Consider the following 18,201-nt stretch of genomic DNA (forward strand, 5'->3'; position numbering starts at 1 on the left):
GATCTCAGCTCACTGCAAGCTCCACCTCCTAGGTTCACACCATTCTCCTGCCTCAGCCTGCTGAGTAGCTGGGACTACAGGTGCCCATCACCACGTCCGGCTAATTTTTTGTATTTTTAGTAGAGACAGGGGTTTCACTGTGTTAGCCAGGATGGTCTCGATCTCCTGAACTCATGATCTGCCCACCTCAGCCTCCCAAAGTGCTGGGATTACAGGCGTGAGCCACCGCGCCTTGCCGCCAAAACAATCTTTGAAGAGAACACTACAGGCCTCATATTCCTGATTCTAAAATTTATTACAAAGCCACAATAATCAAACAGCATGGTATTGACATAAAGAAATACACCGTAGACCAATGGAATAGAATAGGCAGCCCATTAATAAATTCTCCTGTATATGGTCAAATGATTTTCAACAAGGATGTCAGTGCAGAAAGGACAGTCTTTTTCAATAAACGGTGCTGGGAAAACTGGACATCCACAAGCAAAAGAAAGAGGCTGGACCCTTACCTAATACCACATATAAAAATTAACTCAAAAAGGATCAAAGACCTGACATAAGACCTAAAACTGTAAAACTCTTAGAGGAAAATCTAGGCGGAAAACTTCATGACATTAAATCTGGCAATGATTTCCTAGATATTACACCAAACAGACAACAAAACTAAAACAGATAAACTAGGCTATATCAAAATTAAAAACTTCTGTGCATCAAGGGACACAATCAACAGAATGAAAAGGCAACCTAAAGAATGGAAGAAAATGTTTGCAAATCATGTACCTGATAAGGAATTAATATCCCAAATATAAAAGGAACTCCTGCAACTCAACAACAAAAGAAACCCAATTTTTAAACAGGCAAAGCACTTGAATAGACATTTCTCCAAGAAAATAAACAAATGGCCAATAAGCATATGAAAAGATGCTCAACATCATTAATCATTAGGGAAATGCAAATGAAAACCGCAATGAGATATCACTTCACACTGGGTGTGAAATGCTAAGATGGCTACTCTCAAAAAACCCGAGAAAATAACAAGTGTTGGTGAGGATGTGGAGAAATTGGAACTTTGTGCACTGCTAGTGGGAATGTAAAATGGTGCAGCTGCTATGGAAAACAGTATGATAGTTCTTCAAAAAATTAAAAGAAGATTAAATAGAATCACCATATGATCCAGCAATTCCACCTCTGGGTATCCAAAAGAATTGAAAGCAGGGGCTGAAAGAGATATTTGTACATCTGGGTTTATAGGAGCCTTACTCACAACAGCTAAGAGGTGGAAGCAATCCAAATGGCCATCAACAGATGTAAGGATAAATAAAATGTGGTATACGCATACAATGGACTACTATTTAGCCTTTAAATGGAAGAAAATTCTGGCACACGCCACAACATAGATGAATCCTGAGGACATTATGCTAAGTGAGGTAAGCTAGCCACAAAAATACAAATCTGTATGATCTCACTTATATGAGGTATCTATAGTAGTCAGACTCAAACATTAAGTAGGAAGGTAATTGACAGGAGATGGGGAGAGGGGAGAATGCAGAATTGTTGCTTAATGGGTATAGTTTCAGTTTTACAAGATGGAAAAGTTCTTGATATGGTAATGCAACATGAATATATACTTAACCCTACTAAACTATGCATTTATAAAAATGGTTAATACTGTAAATTTCATGTTATGTGTGTTTTTATAACAATTAAAAAATTTTAGAATTATTTTAAAAGCTCAAGTTAGGTTATATAATACTGTTATTTTAACCTTTACAATTTATCTTGTATATTTTTCCATATTATCATGTATTTCTTCTTTCTTGTTCATCTTTGGGACTATTTACCAGTATAAGAACACTGTTAATTATTTAACTTTTTTCTATTGATGGGCAAGTAGAATATTTCCAATTTTTTCACTACTACTAATCTTGCTATAACATTCCTTCTTTGACCTATATATCTTTCCACACTGTATGATTATAAGTTATTGCCTAAAATGTAGTCAAAACTCTAAAGACTCTAAATATAAAAAGAGTATCAGGGCAAGGGAACAAGTAGCTATAAAATCCAACTTAAGTTGCTGTCACTAATATTAAGACCACAAGTCTCATAACCTTTGATTCAGTGATTAAATTTTAAAGGAAAATATTCAAAAGAAGGAAAAGGTTCTATTTTTGACATTTGTAATACTAAAAAACTGAAAAATGATCTAAATGTCTACTTATAACAGAGGCATTATAAGGAAATCAAGTAACACCTTTATGGCTATAAAACAATAGGAAGACTATGTAACTGTATTAAAAATACTTTTATGTTCACAGTAAAAAAAACACCCCCACTTTACATTTTAGGCTGTAATCCAGAGATTGTAAGTGCCTCATGGGCCTAATGTATCCCAGGCAGATGTTCTGTTTGGACTACACAACTTCTTTGAAATTAGAATTTGACTCTCTTTAGGCATGGTGAATATTCTCCAATTCACTGTCATCTACATCACTTTCTAATGTTTTATAACCAATGCTTTGCCTTACTCAGGTACCTACATTCTTGACCCCCGAATGTGGATGAAAACTCAGAAGGACTTAGAAAAATATAGACAGATCTCCTGACGGGGAGTGAGCTGCTCAGTGCATTTTCCTTTGGGAGAAATAGTGCCTCCACTTACCGTTAAAAATCTTATACCAGTTAGCACATGTGTTAAATATATGTACATACATACACAGCATGGTGATGTTTTCCCGCTAGATTGGCTTCCAATGCCAATTTGTGCAATTCAAGGTTAAACAGAATATAAATTGTCCATTTCCAAGGGCACATAAGAAATAAAGAGATGTTTCTTCCCACACCCCACACCTCCTTTTTAAGAACCCCCAGTATCACTCACCTAGTGACTTGCTTGTGGAAGTCTGTAAGTTGTTTGTGTGTCACTGTGACGGCTCCCACAGTTGTTTCCTTTGGCAAACCTTTTAAGGAATTTTCTAACCAACGACAAAAAGTCTGTATAGGGAATAAGGGTAAGAGTTTTAAAAGGAAGCATGGCTTACTCACCTGAGACCCTATAGATACTAACAAAACCCCACAAATTTTCCTCAGTAGCATTTACTTCCCTACACTTGGGAGCAAGTAAAGGAATCAACAAAAGTGCTCTCGTTAGTCCTTCAAACCCTTTGGGTTGATGGCAGTCTGAACATGCATGCCTAGACTTCCCTTCAAAGGGGCAGCAGGCATCATTTCAGAAAAGGACCTTCTACACCTTAGAAGTGAAGTTTCTTCTGGATGAGGCTATTGTTCTGTTCCTGTCATAACGTATATGACAAATATACATATGCACGCATGCAAACACGGACACGGACACACACACACTCGCTTTTTTGAGACAGGGTCTCGCTCTGTTGCCCAGGCTGGCGGGCAGTGCACTGCAGCTTTGACCTTCCAGGCTTAAGTGATCCTCCCACCTCAGCTTCCCAGGTAGCTCAGACTACGGAAGTCCACCAACATGCCTGGCTAATTAAAAACAATTTTTTTTTAAGAGATGAGGAGTCTTTCTATATTGCCCAGACTGGTCTCAAACTTCTGGGCTCAAGAGATCCTCCCAAAGTGCTGAGACTACAGGTGTAAGCACTTGACCAGTATATTTTTAAAATTAAACAGATTTCCAAAAACTCTTGAGCTTAAAGATCAAAAGCGATCCAAAGTAAAGGTTCAGATACCTGAAAGAGGAGGGGCAAAAAGTATACTAAGCCACCATGTCAGAAAGTATACATGAGTCCAAAATCTTAAGGATTTTAAGGTCATCTCTCTCAGAATAAGTCCTATCCATTCAGTTCCTTTGTGATATCTGCCTGCTCTTTATATTAAAAAACCTTACTCTTGTTGCTCGTATCTGAGCATTCTCTTTATGCCTTTCCTATGCACAAGAATTGTCTCTACTCCCTTTACTTCCTTCCTTTCAAAAATAAAAATTCTAGAGACTTCCTCTAGGTTCTTATTTTCAGTTTAATTGTCCTTTGGGTCAGCTCTAATATTTCTTCATCCCTTTCTTAAGTGGAATGTATACTTCAGTCAGTTCTGGGCTGTAAAATTACTCTTTTATAACTAATTTTTTTTACATTGTATATTTTCCCATCATATTTATTTATGACCATAATAGGCCAGAGCGAAAGTATTATAAATGCTCAGGAAGTACGAAGCATTTCTTAATTATGGATACAAAAGTTCCTTAATTCTTAAAAATACATAATAGTTGTTATATAGCAAATTTTTTTTTTTTTTTTTGAGACAGGGTCTTGCTATGCAGCTCAGACTAGAGTACAGTGGCATGATCATAGCTCACTGCAGGCTGGAACTCCTGGGCTCAAGCAATCCTCCTGCCTCACCCTCCTGAGTAGCTGGAACTATAGATGTATGCCACCACACCCAACTAATTAAAAAGAATTTTTTTTTTTTTTGTAGAGATGGGGTCTAAGTTGCCCAGGCTGCTCAAACTCCTGGCGTCAGGTGATCCTCCTGCCTTGGTATCTCAAAGTATTGGAAGACAGGCGTGAACCACTGTGCCTGGCTGATATACAGTACACCCTGTTGAGTACATGGCTACCTGGTTTCTATTCCTGTCCAAACTTCTTGTTCTCATTTTTTGTTGTTGTTGTTGTTGTTAGCACTTAACAATATGTTTACAATCAAGAATGTTTTAATAAAGTTAGATTTATATAAGTTTTCTGTTACTTGGGAACCAAGTGTATTTGTAAAAAAGTTTAAGCAGAGTATGAAGACTTTTTCCCTCAGGTCAAGGACTTCCGAATTAAATTTGCTGATTCCTGGAGGCTCAAAAAGTACTTTTCTTTAGAAAAACAAATATGCTACTCTATCAGGTTGAAATGGAACATGTGTATTGAACCAGCAAGGAATAGGTACTATTATATATTATTATTATCCATTTTATATTCTGCAGTTCCGTAAGACAGTTCACTTTAACTAGGTCCCATTGAGTACTTTCCTGAACTGCTTTTATAGTAATATTAAAAATTATAAATTCCATTTTAAAAACAATTTCAGGTTATATTATACTTTACCATTCTACTCAACTTTCACACAGTACACATAACCTGAGTTATGGTCATGTGGCCCAGTACTGAAATTACTTGGGCATTATCAGATAGCTTTAAAAAAACAACTCCATCCTTAGGTGGGTGATAAAGGATCTGGTTCAAAGAAATCCGGAGGGGAAATATATCCAACTGTACATTGTGGGTTACTTTGACAACTATGTGCTTCCAAATGTTCTGGTTAGATGTATCACCAAGAAATAATACAATGCTATAGAATAAGTCTCAAAGGATTAAATACTACTTGAGTAATATGCAACTAATAAAACTGACATTTGGACATCTCTCACAAGTGAACAAATTTCACACTGTAAAGTCACACGACTGAATTCAATGCTTGATACTTACTTCTGGTAATATAGCCCCTATGACAGTGACATAGAAACATGTTTTTTTTTTTTTTTTTTTGAGACGGAGTCTCGCTCTGTCACCCAGGCTGGAGTGCAGTGGCCGGATCTCAGCTCACTGCAAGCTCCGCCTCCCAGGTTTACGCCATTCTCCGGCCTCAGCCTCCGGAGTAGCTGGGACTACAGGCGCCCGCCACCTCGCCTGGCTCGTTTTTTGTATTTTTTTAGTGGAGACAGGGTTTCACCATGTTAGCTAGGATGGTCTCGATCTCCTGACCTCGTGATCCGCCCGTCTCGGCCTCCCAAAGTGCTGGGATTACAGGCTTGAGCCACCGCGCCCGGCCGAAACATGTTTTAAAGAACTCAAATATAAATTACTGACCTTTACGGGCCTCTTCATCTACCAATCTAACTTGGCAATATGTCTAAATTTGGTTCCATGGACAGAAAACAGGGCTAGTTGCAAAATTAGGGTTGGCCTTAAGGAACCAAAGCCTGTGAGATAAATTCCTTATGAAAACAATCTTACCGGTCTGTCAACCTGCATGATCTCCCAGAGCACTTCAGCCACATCTGGTAGGGTATAGGGGGGGAGGCAAAAGCAGCAGGTGTGCAGCAGCTGGCTGACAAGCTGCTGTCCAAGCTGGTTCATCACCTGTCCAATCAGTTCTTTCCGTAATTCAAAGTCTTCTTCATGCTGTATGTTGGAAAACAGGAACATCAGATAAATTCTAGTCTCAATTTCCCAAAGACCAAGCACTCCTTCCCCTTTAGTAATTTCTCTTTAATAGGTCGGAAAGTGTGTATGTCTGTGTGTGCGGGTGTGTGTGTGTGTGTGTGTGTGTGTAAAGTAACAGCTGGATTCACAAAGTCAAGAAAATGTTTTGTCTTTGGAAAGAAAATGAAAGAGTTCATCAGTATCCAAGGAATGAACATGGGTTTCAACAGAGATTAATACTTAGATTTTTCATGATTTGAAGGCAGAAAACATGGTTAAGAATAAAAGTTAGCAATTTTTAAATTTTTTTTCTCATCTTCTATGTGATGGTATTAATTTTTCTTTAATGTGAAAAATAACTTGTGTTCCTATTTCCTTTTATAAAAATCAAGTCAGCCTGGCACGGCAGCACACACCACAGTCCCAGCCACTTCAAAGGCTTAGGGGAACAGCTTAAATCCAGGTGTTCTGGGCTGGAGCATGCTATACCAGTTGGGTGCCTGTGCTAAGTTCAGCATCAATGTGGTGACCTCCTAGGAGCGGGAAACCACTCCTGGGTTGCCTAAAGAGGGAGGGGTGAACAGCCCAAGTCAGAAACAGAGGGGGTCAAAATTCCATTCTGATCTGCAGTGGGATCTCACCTGTGAATGGCCATTAGTCTGGGAAACACAGCCAGACCCCCACGTTACAACAAAACAAAACAAAACCAACTAAGAATTGAAGACATCTATCAGAGATCTAATTTTTTCTATCAAAAAAATCCTTATTTTTTTTCTCCTTGTGGTCTTTTTTTTTTTTCTTCTTTTCTGAGACAGAGTCTTGCTCTGTCGCCCAGGCTGGAGTGCGGTGGCCTGATCTCGGCTAACTGAAACCTCCATCCCCTGGGTTCAAGCAATTCTCCTGCCTCAGCCTCCCTAGTAGCTCGGATTACAGGCATCCACTACCACGGTTGGCTAATTTTTGTACTTTTAGTGGAGACAGGGTTTCACCATGTTGGCCAGTCTGGTCTTGAACTCCTGACCTCAAGTGATCTGCCCACCTTGGCCTCCCAAAGTGCTGGGATTACAGGCGTGAGCCACTGTGCCCAACCCTTCTTGTGGTCTTTAAAAACACATATATTTCCAATATCTTGAGAAAAATATTTTTTAAATTGCCTTTCCCTTCTAGTTATTTTCTTCTCTCTTTTACTGCCAAACTTCTTAAATGAATAGCCTGAATAGAATGCAGAAGTAAATACATATTTCTTCACTGCTCTCCCTTGTCTACAATTCTACTCCACATCTAATCAAACCTAACTTCAAAACTCCTGTGAACCACACTACTGCTCCCACTGCTTAGTTGTCTACTAACAAACTCAGTACTATTCTGACTTGCTCTGATCTTGATTTAGAGGCAGTATGACTATCTGCCTCTCTAATCCATCACAATTCTACCTCTATTTCATGGCTCCATTTAAATCCCTCCCTTTCCAGAAAGTTATTCCAACTCTTTTTGGTCTAGAGCTTTCCCTCGTCTGACCTCATACCAATCACGACTTTTATCACTCATCTGACAATCAAATATTGGAGGCCAAAGTGGGAGGATCACTTGAGGCCAGGAGTTCAAGACCAACCTGGGCAACATGGTGAAACCCCATCTCTATAAAAAATATAAAAACTAGCCAGGCATGGTGTTGAATGCCTGTAGTCCTGGCTACTCAGGCTGAGGATCCCTTGAGATTCACATCACTGTACGCCAGCCTAGGTGACAGAGCAAGACCCTGTTTCAAAAACAAATGAAAAACACCAAATACTGGCTTCTTGTTGTTACTTAACTCTTTAAACTTGTTTCTCTCTTCAACTAGACACCAAATGGTTTAGGAGCACGAACAGTTTTAGACTGCTTTATATAGCCTAAAGCACCCAGCACAAGTGTCTTAGTTGATATTTTGACTAGTGAATGATCCATTATGATACATGCCTACCAATACAGATCAAGTAAGGAAATACTGAGATGCTGGTTTTCCCCTAAGGAATGACAAAGAGATAGGAGATAAAAACTGTTAAGTAGAAATGGTATCATTTTTATACTTACATCATTGGCTACCCCTGTATGAATGAGGTCTCGTAGGAACCTCATGACACTACAATTGGCATCCCGGTGGTCCAGGGTAGTAGAGGCAATGGCCCACTGTAAGATAGGGATGACTACTTGGCTCCGCAGCAAGGTGACAGGGCTACGCTGAATAAACCTGGTGTGGAAAGTGAGACTAGGTATAAATGACAAGTTTAGGCTATAAAAGCAGCCAGGGTAAAAGAGCAGAACTACAAAGACAGTAAAAAAGATCAGTGGTTGGTGGGGGTTTCAGGGAAGAAGGGATGAATAGACAGAACATAGAGGATTTTTATGGCAGTGTAAGTATTCTGTATGATACTATAACAGTAGATACATGTCATTACACATTTGTCAAAACCCACAGAATGTACACCAAGAGTGAAACCTAATGTAAACTATGGACTTTGGGTGATAATGATGTATTAATATAGGGTCACTGTTTGTACTACTCTGGTGGGGGATGCTAATAGAGGGGAAGGCCGTACATGTTAGGAGGGAGGGGTATATGGCAGCAACTTTTCACTCAAATTTGCAGTGAACCTAAAGTTGCTCTTAAAAAAAAAAAAAGGACCATATCTTAGATTAGTGTATTAAAAGACATGTCACCACACCTAATTTCCAACTAAGATTTTATAAATCAAGAAAGACCAGTCAAAAGGACTTACAAGTAGAAACTCTCCTAGGTTAAAAGTCCTAAAGATGCTAGAATAGCATTTCCCAAACTAAACTTCACAGAATTCTGGTTCCCAGGATATCAACAGGAATCTCTCAAAGAAAAGGTTGTGTGTTCAAATAAGCTTGGGAAATGCTGCTGGATTTTTAAAGTGGTTTTGCTTGTTTATTTTTTGTTTTAAACTACTATCGGGTTTCCAAGTTCCTTTAATATACAGGGAGAATCTCTTCAAAAAAAGATACAGTATATTCCAAACTTGTTTCATCACCTGTACAAAGAACATTTCTAGGGACTAGTTTTCCAAGGAATACATACCCTAAGAAAACAGAGGGTGACAGCCCATCCAACAATTCTATCAACTAAAAAAGGAAAAAAACAGTTTTTCTAACCTACCCAAAAACTAACAAAAAAAAGTGTTCAATATTCAATCCTGCCAGTTATGGTGGCTCACGCCTGTAATCCCAGCACTTTGGGAGGCCAAGGTGGGCGGATCACCTGAGGTCCGGAGTTTGAGACCAGCCTGACCAACATGGCAAAACCCCGTCTCTACTAAAAATACAAAAATTAGCTGGGCATGGTGGTGGGCGCCTGTAATCCCAACTACTCAGGAGGTTGAGGCAGGAGAATCACCTGAACCCAGGAGGCAGAGGTTGCAGTGAGCCGAGATCATGTCATTGCACTCCAGCCTGGGCAACAGAGCAAGACTCCATCTCAAAAAAAAAAAAAAAAAAAAAAAAAAATCAATCCTAACATGCAACAATCAAGTCAGTATTACTTAGCATTTGTAAATGAAATAACAGTTGGGCTTTTGTTGTTTTGAAAATAATGATTTTTCTCTTTGTTTTAAATGCTGATATGGTAACAGGTTTGGTTCAAATTCCTTAGTTAGGGACTAAGGAATTTAAGCAGAAGTTTGGCAATCATATTATCAGTGCTACTGATAAAGTAGGCTGTGGGTAGAGCTGAGAAATACAGTATGAGACAAGTGCTAAGGCATCTTAAAATCCCAGACATTCTTTATTCTGAAACTGATTATATCTAAAGGACGCTAAGCTTCTCAAAGAGAAGGCTGAGGTGAAACATGAAATCACAACAGTACAAACAGTCAAAAACTACAGAGGACTGTAGAAATGATCTAGTCAAGTGTTTTACCAGGCACACTGCATTGTCTTGTGTGTGTGCCCTCCTTCCTGGCAGGAACTCAGCTCCTTTATCCCTTGCTTCCTGCCATTCTCTGCATCATTGCTGGGGATATATCAGCTTGCAATTTACCTTTGGGTTATGAATCATTAATCTACTTACTCCAGTGACTTCATTTTACAAGAATAAAACAACCAAGGGTCAGATGGCAAGACTAAGCAGTGATAGGATGAGCAATTAAGAAATGGGCTCTTCAGAAGGATTTACCTGGTGGCGAGCCGGAACAGGTCATCTACAGTGTCAGGGTGATTCTGAAGACCATTCTGCTGTTCTAGGAGCTGAAAGGTGGGGATGCACAGTGCCTAAAACAGAACACTGATTTTAAAAGAAATCCTTTTTCAGAAATGCCACAGCATTCAGACTTGCCAAATATTACAGTAAGTACAAAAGGAACAAAGAAGAAAAGCACAGCTGGGAAAAGAAAAGACTGTAATGAGAATCTGATCAGGAAAAGAAAGACATAAATCCTTCCCAGTTGACATAAACAGTTTTCACCTATGAAGCTCACATTTAAGAAAGGGTTGAGGATACAGATTTTAGTTGATAAAACTCAACAGATGTCATCCCAAAGTTTTAGAAATTTCTGAAAGCAGACTCTATTTAGATACTAGATATGGTTTAGTCCACTGAGGGAGTGGACATTTTTATAATAATTATGAAATATCAATTTTAAATGAAAAGACATCTTGGGAAAAGAAACAGCATTCTTAAACTCAATATTCCCCCTCTGTGGCTGGAAGGGAGGGAAAAGCAGTATCTGAGGAGCTATTTCCAATGCTATTATTAACTCTAAAACCCTCCCTGCTGCTAAGAAAACTAGTCAGTTGGCTGTTCCAGGCAAGAAGTTAAAAATACAATAATGCTTGAGCTTAGAGATTCATTTTGCTCACCTCCTCCCCTCTTCCAAACACCCTATCTCTGGAAGAGCATAAACCAGGCAGTAACATCTGTAATAATCATTACACTCATGTGGTCAGTCTCTCGTTCTCTCAAACAGGCCTGTTCAGAGAACAACTAGGAAGCTTCTACCTCCCTGTTACTAGGAAATCAACATGCCTGGGGGAAAACATAAAGAAGCAACAGAATTAAAGACATGGTAAAGAATACGCTGGTAGGCCTTCAGATCCTCTAAGCCTGATGCATCTACACTCCTCATGGAAATGATACCTGGAGCATGTCTAGTAGTCCCTGCCGACAGCCTTCTTCCATGCCATATTCATCCACGAGGATACTGCCAAGGTACAGGAAGCAGGAATGCTGATGTACGTGGTACACATTCACCATCTGTCGAGGAAAAAAACAATTAGTTCAATGCTTTGCCCTTCAAAAAGTACCAACTTATGAAACTGTCTCCAGGAAGAAATTCAGAGATAGATTGACTTCTTCTCTTTAAGGCAACATAGTAAAGCTTGTTAGCACTATTTTGTGAAACACAGGGCTCAATATCTCAATGATTTTCAGGTTCTCTATCTATTCTTCCAACCCTTTGAGCTTTCATCTTCCCAAGACAATGCTGTATAAGAGTTGTCTAATACTTAAAGCTGGAAGCTATCAGGGAGCTCATGGATTATTTGCAAAACCCCAGCACAGAATATTTCATCTAGTACGTAAAGGTTGCTCTCATTTGCACTGTAGATAAATCATATTTTTAAATAGTATATATAGCCATAGTTGGGAAAACAATATCAAACACTTTCATCTTGGAGAAGACAGTGAAAGCATTATTTAAATTTTGAGTTGCTCCTAAACCTATTTTATTTTTTAAGTAAAAAATAGTGTTTTCTATGAAGCTATTTGGATTTCAGCAGAGCAAAAATTTTAGTACAATATGCACATTATTATTATTATTAAGAGACAGGGTTTCGCTCTGTTGCCCAGGCTGGAGTGCAGTGGTGAGATCTTGGCTCACTGTGGCCTCAACCTACCAGGCTCAAGGGATCCTCCCACCTCAGCCTCCCGAGCAGCTGAAACTATTGGTGTGCACCACCATGCCCAGCCACAATATGTGCTTAAATAATTTGTTTAGAATTTTTATTCCACTATCCTCCCAGAATTAAGAAGCAATTGTACACTCACCTATTTAAAATGCCACCACAGTACATATGTATTGATCTTATTACACAAATTCAACTCTATGAACTTGGTGGGCACTGAAAGGATACAGTAACTAATTCTTCTATTGGCCTATGCCATGGAATGAGCATGAGATAGGAGCTATGAATCCATTCCATGATGTAAACTCAAAATTATATGCTCTACTAAGGAATGATGAAGTCAAGGATTGCCAAACATTTTCTTAAAGAGCTACTTTGTAAAAAGTACAGATCTTGTCCACCATTCAGTCTTCTGCCCACTCAAGTTTGCCAGTGTAGCACAAAAATGACCAATAGACAATACTTAATTATAGCTATAGCTCAGTAAAACATTAAAAAAAAAATAGGTGGCAAGGCCACTGACTATAGACTGCTGGCTCCTGAGTTAAGGGATTTTTTTTTAAGGATAATTTTCATTTTTGTCACATGTACTGACTCTAGAACACACTTCCTATATAATAATGCTACCTACTCTATTGAGTTGGTCATATATAACTGGCAGGAATTAAAAAACAGTATCAAAATCATGAGGGTATCCTCCAATAGCAAAGGGGCATTCTATCAAGTTGTGGTAGACCCAGAATATATTGCACTGAAGGGGACACTTGACCAGAGGTAGCAATTGCCTAAATGCAAACATATATTATGGTGCTCAGCATATAGTGAAAGTAGAGAAAATCACTAAAAATTAAAATTCTGTTGAAATATTTACCTGTACAACCTTTAATCAAATCTGCAATTTAGAGAGGCAAGGTTATCCAAGTACCACCACTGCACCAGCATGCCTGTGCCTGTGGTTGAGGGCACCTATAGTGCAGAATTTAAGGGGGAACTCACTCTTAAGGTCAAGACCTCCTTAAAATCTGCACCCTAGGTGCCCTCCCTAGGTGGAGCATGGTCACTTCAGGTTGGGTGGGGTAGGGCTCTAGCCTGGAGCTCTGTGACTGTTTTCCTCACAGCATGGGTACAAAATTTCAGAACGCACCTCAGAGTCCTGCAAATACAGGACTGGCACTTTGCCTTGCATCCCTAAATCTTGTGTCCTAGGCACTGGCATCCTGGCCCTGCTCTAAGGTTAACATCAACATAAATGACTTAGTGACTTAAGCATAAGCATCTCATATAGTTCTAGACGAGAATATGATTTTATAGAACATCATTTAGTGAGTCATACCATCATAATTACATATCAATCTTAATGACTAAAACAGTCCAATTTTTTGACAAATAAGAGACTTCTGTGGACAACTAACTGTGGCCAAGATTGAAGAAAATCCCTTTGGGCCAAGAAACAGCAAAGTGTGACTTGCTACATTTTTTTCCCAAGGATCTCAATATAAAAATGCTTACCATTAGTATACAAGGACTGAGCACGAGTCATTTGCTTCACAGAATTTCACACTGGGCTGTGTTTCTACTTAGAATACTGCTATAGCTACTATACAGAAGAGATTTTAGGCTGTTTCCCTTATATACAATGTACCTATCACAGGCATTAATCTCTTTCAAGTTTTTTTTTAGTTTGTTCATAAATACAAAAGTGTTTCATTTCATCAGCAAAGTTTTTGTCCTAAAGGCTCCTATTTCAAATTCTTTTTTTGAGATGGAGTCTTGCTCTGTCACCCAGGCTGGGAGACAAGCAATTCTCCTGCCTCAGCCTCCCGAGTAGCTAGGATTACAGGTGTGTGCCACCATGCCTGGCTAATTTTTGTATTTTTAGTAGAGACAGGGTTTCACCATGTTGGCCAGGCTGGTCTTGAACGCCTGACCTCAGGTGATCCACCTGCACAGGCCTCCCAAAGTGCTGGGATTACAAATGTGAGCCACCATGCCTAGCCTTTTTCAAATCCCGTACATGGAACATGTCCCTCACCACCGCCTCCTACCCGCCCCAGATAACTTTACCTGTGTGACTAGTGGCTGCAGCAGTGCTGCAGATCCTTTGCCTACACAGCGAACAGCAAAGCGCAGGCACCTGCAACAACGCTCTACAATCCGATTATCAGCCCGGTGCTTATTTAGAGTCTCGGATAAAACTGGCCATATCTGGGTCAAAAGTAAAAGAGCACAAGAAAGAAAATCATCAACAACTAGGACCTGAAAAACTGCTAAGTTGGTAACACCTCATTTAGCTTTTAAATAACTGGGACAAAACTTTCTGTATAGGAACACACATGGCCAGCATGCACAGGTTCAACAGAGTACCCACCACAAAACCCTACCACTTAACAAGAGAAAACAGTGCCTCTTTAGAACTGGAAGAAGAGCATGTCTAACTTTGCTAAAAGGCAGAGATACACAATTTCTAAACTTCAGACTTCCTGAAAGGCGATGAAAAGAATCAGTACGAGCTATACAGGAAGAGATGTTTAAAGACAGTTCCTGGAAGGTGGAAGAATTTGAACAAAAGGACTAGAGTTAAGGAAATGGCATCATCTGAGACTACTGGACACTTAAAAATATGTAGTGTTGATGTCATTTGTCCTCTGAAGCCTCAAAAGCAATTCTTAAAACATGACTTTCAATCCTCACATAACCTTCAGTGAAAAAAGTAGAGGGGAAATATGTCATCACTGAGGAAACTGAAGTCACCAGCTTTGTCAAAAATATTCTGCTGGTATTGATCAGGCCTCCCAGCAACTCTAGGAGTCACACAGTGAATCTCTTTCTACCACTTCTCTGGCCTTTCAATGCATTCCCTTGTAGCCTGTTTTGTTATCAAATCTAAAATAAAAGATATTTGGATGGCTCTGTCCCTCATTTCATTGAAACAATATCAACAAACTGAATCTCCCTATGAACTTGGAAGACAGTATCTCCTCAGGTGAGTTACCCAAAGCCCTGTAAGGAAAAAAGAAGCAAGCCTTGATTCCACAAGCATCCATTAGCACTTACTTCCTGTATGACTTTCTGGCACGGATGAGTCTGTCCATTTTCCACAATGGGATTGGTATGCCTGGGAAAAGACAACAGCCCAAAATAGTGAATGAAGACCAATTTCACTGAGGACCCAGAGCCCTGATTCCTGCTTGCTTACTTAGTATCATGTTCACCAAATAAAGAAAACCAGATGATAAAGTCATTTACTGACATCACCCTTATAAGCACATATTTTAAATCATCCTATCATTTTTTGGCCATCTTTAAGTCACTTCTAATAGAACATGCAAATTCAACCCAACTTTGGGTACATGGGCTGTGAGGCGCTACAGCTATCTTTTCCATTATTTCCCCTTATAAACCCAAATATGGGCTGGATGTGGTGGCTCACGCCTGTAATCCCAGCACTTTGGGAGGCCGAAGCGGGTGGATCACCTGAGTCCAGGAGTTTAAGACCAGCCTGACCAACATGGTGAAACCCTGTCTCTACTAAAAATACAAAAACTAGCTGGGCACGGTGGCGCAAGCCTGTAATCCCAGATACTTGGGAGGCTGGTAGTGGTGCTACTTGGGAGGCTGAGGCAGGAGAATCGCTTGAACCTGGGAAGCAGTGGTTGCAGTGAGCTGAGATCACACCATTGTACTCCGACCTGGACAAGAAGTGGATGAAGTAAAACTCCATCTCAAAACAAACAAACAAAAACCCAAAAACCTGAATATGTAGTTTCTTCCAAATTAACAAAAAAATACACACAAGTTGTCTAAATCCACTACTAGAAACCAAGTATTGCTTCATTCCTTGCATTAAAAGACTAAAAGCTATAGAAACTGTAGTCCAAAGATGTTGCAGTTCTAGTCTGAATCCAATGTACTATCCACAATCAGCCAAATACAACTCCTCTAATTCGAGAGCCCACTAATTTGAAGAAAAGAAGGACACAAACAAACAAATACATAATTAACTACCAATTACTTTAAAGGAAAGCTACCCTTTAGTTTTAAAAAGCCCAACAGCAACTTTGATAAAAATTTAACTTTAATTCAAGTATTTACATCTATTGCAGATTTTCTTTCATTTACTGTGAAATAAGGGTTACTGTTAATAGGTTCTCAGAATGGCATATTAATAGGGCTCTCCTAATTATAAAAGGAGAATATTGCCCCAACTCAGAGAAAGGTATCTGTTGACAATAACTAGTAACACATCACCTTTTTAAATATTTATCCCACATAGGCTTCTATGCAACGATTACTATAACATTCCAGTTATACACTGATCCCACAAATTATAAATTATGTTACTCAGTAAGAATCACCCTTTGAAAACTGTCACTCAAATGCCTTTTTAATCATTAGGCTCCTCCTCTTGACTTCAAAGATGCATTAATTTCCCCTGATCACTGAAGAAACTTCATTATATTTTTGTACCCATACACTACATAGAGAGATGTTCTGAAAGTATGGTCTCTGGAATAGCAAGCAGAATCATCAGCATCACCTGGGAATTATCAGAAATGCAAATTTTCAGGTCCTACCCAAGATCCAATGAATCAGACACTGAGGGGATGGGACCTAGCAATCTGTGTTTTGATAAACCCAGGTGATTCTGATGCATGTGGAATGATGATATATGTGAAAGTTTGGTCTTTTGGTGTCCACAGAACTGGAGACCAAAATAATTTCATTTTTAGAGAGTCTTTTTCTTTTTTTCTTTTTTTTGAGATGAGGTTCTCACTCTGTCATCCAGGCTGCAGTGCCGTGGCACAATCTCAGCTCACTGCGACTTCTGCTTCCCAGGCTCAAGTGATCCTCCCACTTCAGCCTCCCAAGTAGCTGGGACCACAGGCCCATGCCACTGTCCTCAGCTAACTTTTTATATTTTTGGTAGAGACAGGATTTTGCCATGCTGCCCAGGCTGGTCTCGAACTCCTAAGCTCAAGCAATCTCTGCTTTGGCCTCCCAAGTGCTGGGATTACAGGTATGAGCCATCGTGCCTAGCCATCCACTTTTAAAGAGTATTTTAACATAAAGATCTACCAGGAATGAATTCTTAGAATTTGCCTTTGCCCCAGAACTTCAGGTAACAGCTGGTTTAATTAGTCTCCAAACCACAGGGAGATACTTGGAAGTATGAGAAAAAAATACTTGCTTACTTCAATACACAATGGTTTCATTTGAGCCTTTAACCCAAGTAAGGCATCCAGTGTCTCCCTTCTTACCTAAATATCACTGCAAGGCGATCTAAGAACACTGTGGGATCTGATGATATGCCATTGCTGGGCTCTTGAGACAACAGCTGAAGAGACAAAAGGACATTAACACCCAATTGTCACATGTACAAATCTACAGCCAACACTGCAACATACATCAACTTTTGTCTCAGTCTCTGCTTATTTCCTTATAATAAAGTCCTAAAAGTATATAAAGTCCTAAAAGTTACTCAAATGGTGCAAATTTTAATTTAAACTGTCAAACTACTTTCCTCCATCTTATTGCATCCTGGCCAAGACTACATATTACGACATTTTACTGTCTGATCACTGAGGAATAGAAAATAGTATCATTTGATTTTTTTCCCATTTACTTTACTTATTATTATATTATGTAATAGATTGTATATATGTTATGTTACACAGTATGTAAAAGATTATATATTTAGCTTTATATTATAAAGCTTTAAATTTATTATAGCTTTGTAATACATTTTAAGCAAATTGTCTCTTACTCTTCTTTCCTAAAATTTCTTAGGTACTCCCACAAGTAAATCATCAGAGATGAACTACAGAATTATTTTATCAAGTTCTAAAAATCTCACTGGTATGTCTACAATTGTTGTACTATAACTATAACTGGAGAAGAGTTGACATCTTTAAAATATCTTTTAAGGAAACATGGTAGGTTCTGACGTTGATTGCTAACTTGAATGAATTCTTTTCCCATTACATTTTCTAACTGATGATTACCAGTGTAACCTAAAAATAAAATCCTAAGTCTCCCACCAACTGAATAGGCCCTTCCTGTTACCATGGAGACTCCAGAGAAACTTTAAAAATGGAGCTCTCAGCCATGACGGGAAGGGAGGTCAGATAGGTTTTTG

General features: G+C 39.1%; 1 protein-coding gene across 3 annotated transcripts in view; it reads right to left on the reverse strand.

Moving 5' to 3' along the window:
• The window catches only part of TNPO3 (transportin 3), a 100,713-nt gene that overhangs the window by 11,458 nt on the left and 71,054 nt on the right, over positions 1 to 18,201 (reverse strand). For all 3 annotated transcript variants that reach the window (XM_011939576.1, XM_011939575.1, XM_011939577.1), the window contains 8 exons: positions 17,324 to 17,400; positions 15,120 to 15,180; positions 14,130 to 14,270; positions 11,299 to 11,415; positions 10,339 to 10,433; positions 8,238 to 8,394; positions 5,976 to 6,143; positions 2,882 to 2,994 (listed from right to left, as the gene is read on the reverse strand). In XM_011939576.1, the coding sequence (XP_011794966.1) occupies positions 2,882 to 2,994; positions 5,976 to 6,143; positions 8,238 to 8,394; positions 10,339 to 10,433; positions 11,299 to 11,415; positions 14,130 to 14,270; positions 15,120 to 15,180; positions 17,324 to 17,400 (929 nt within the window). The remainder of the gene's footprint in view (positions 1 to 2,881; positions 2,995 to 5,975; positions 6,144 to 8,237; positions 8,395 to 10,338; positions 10,434 to 11,298; positions 11,416 to 14,129; positions 14,271 to 15,119; positions 15,181 to 17,323; positions 17,401 to 18,201) is intronic.

Source organism: Colobus angolensis, unplaced genomic scaffold, assembly GCF_000951035.1.
Source record: "Colobus angolensis palliatus isolate OR3802 unplaced genomic scaffold, Cang.pa_1.0 Scaffold182, whole genome shotgun sequence".
NCBI classification, from domain to species: Eukaryota; Metazoa; Chordata; class Mammalia; order Primates; family Cercopithecidae; genus Colobus; species Colobus angolensis.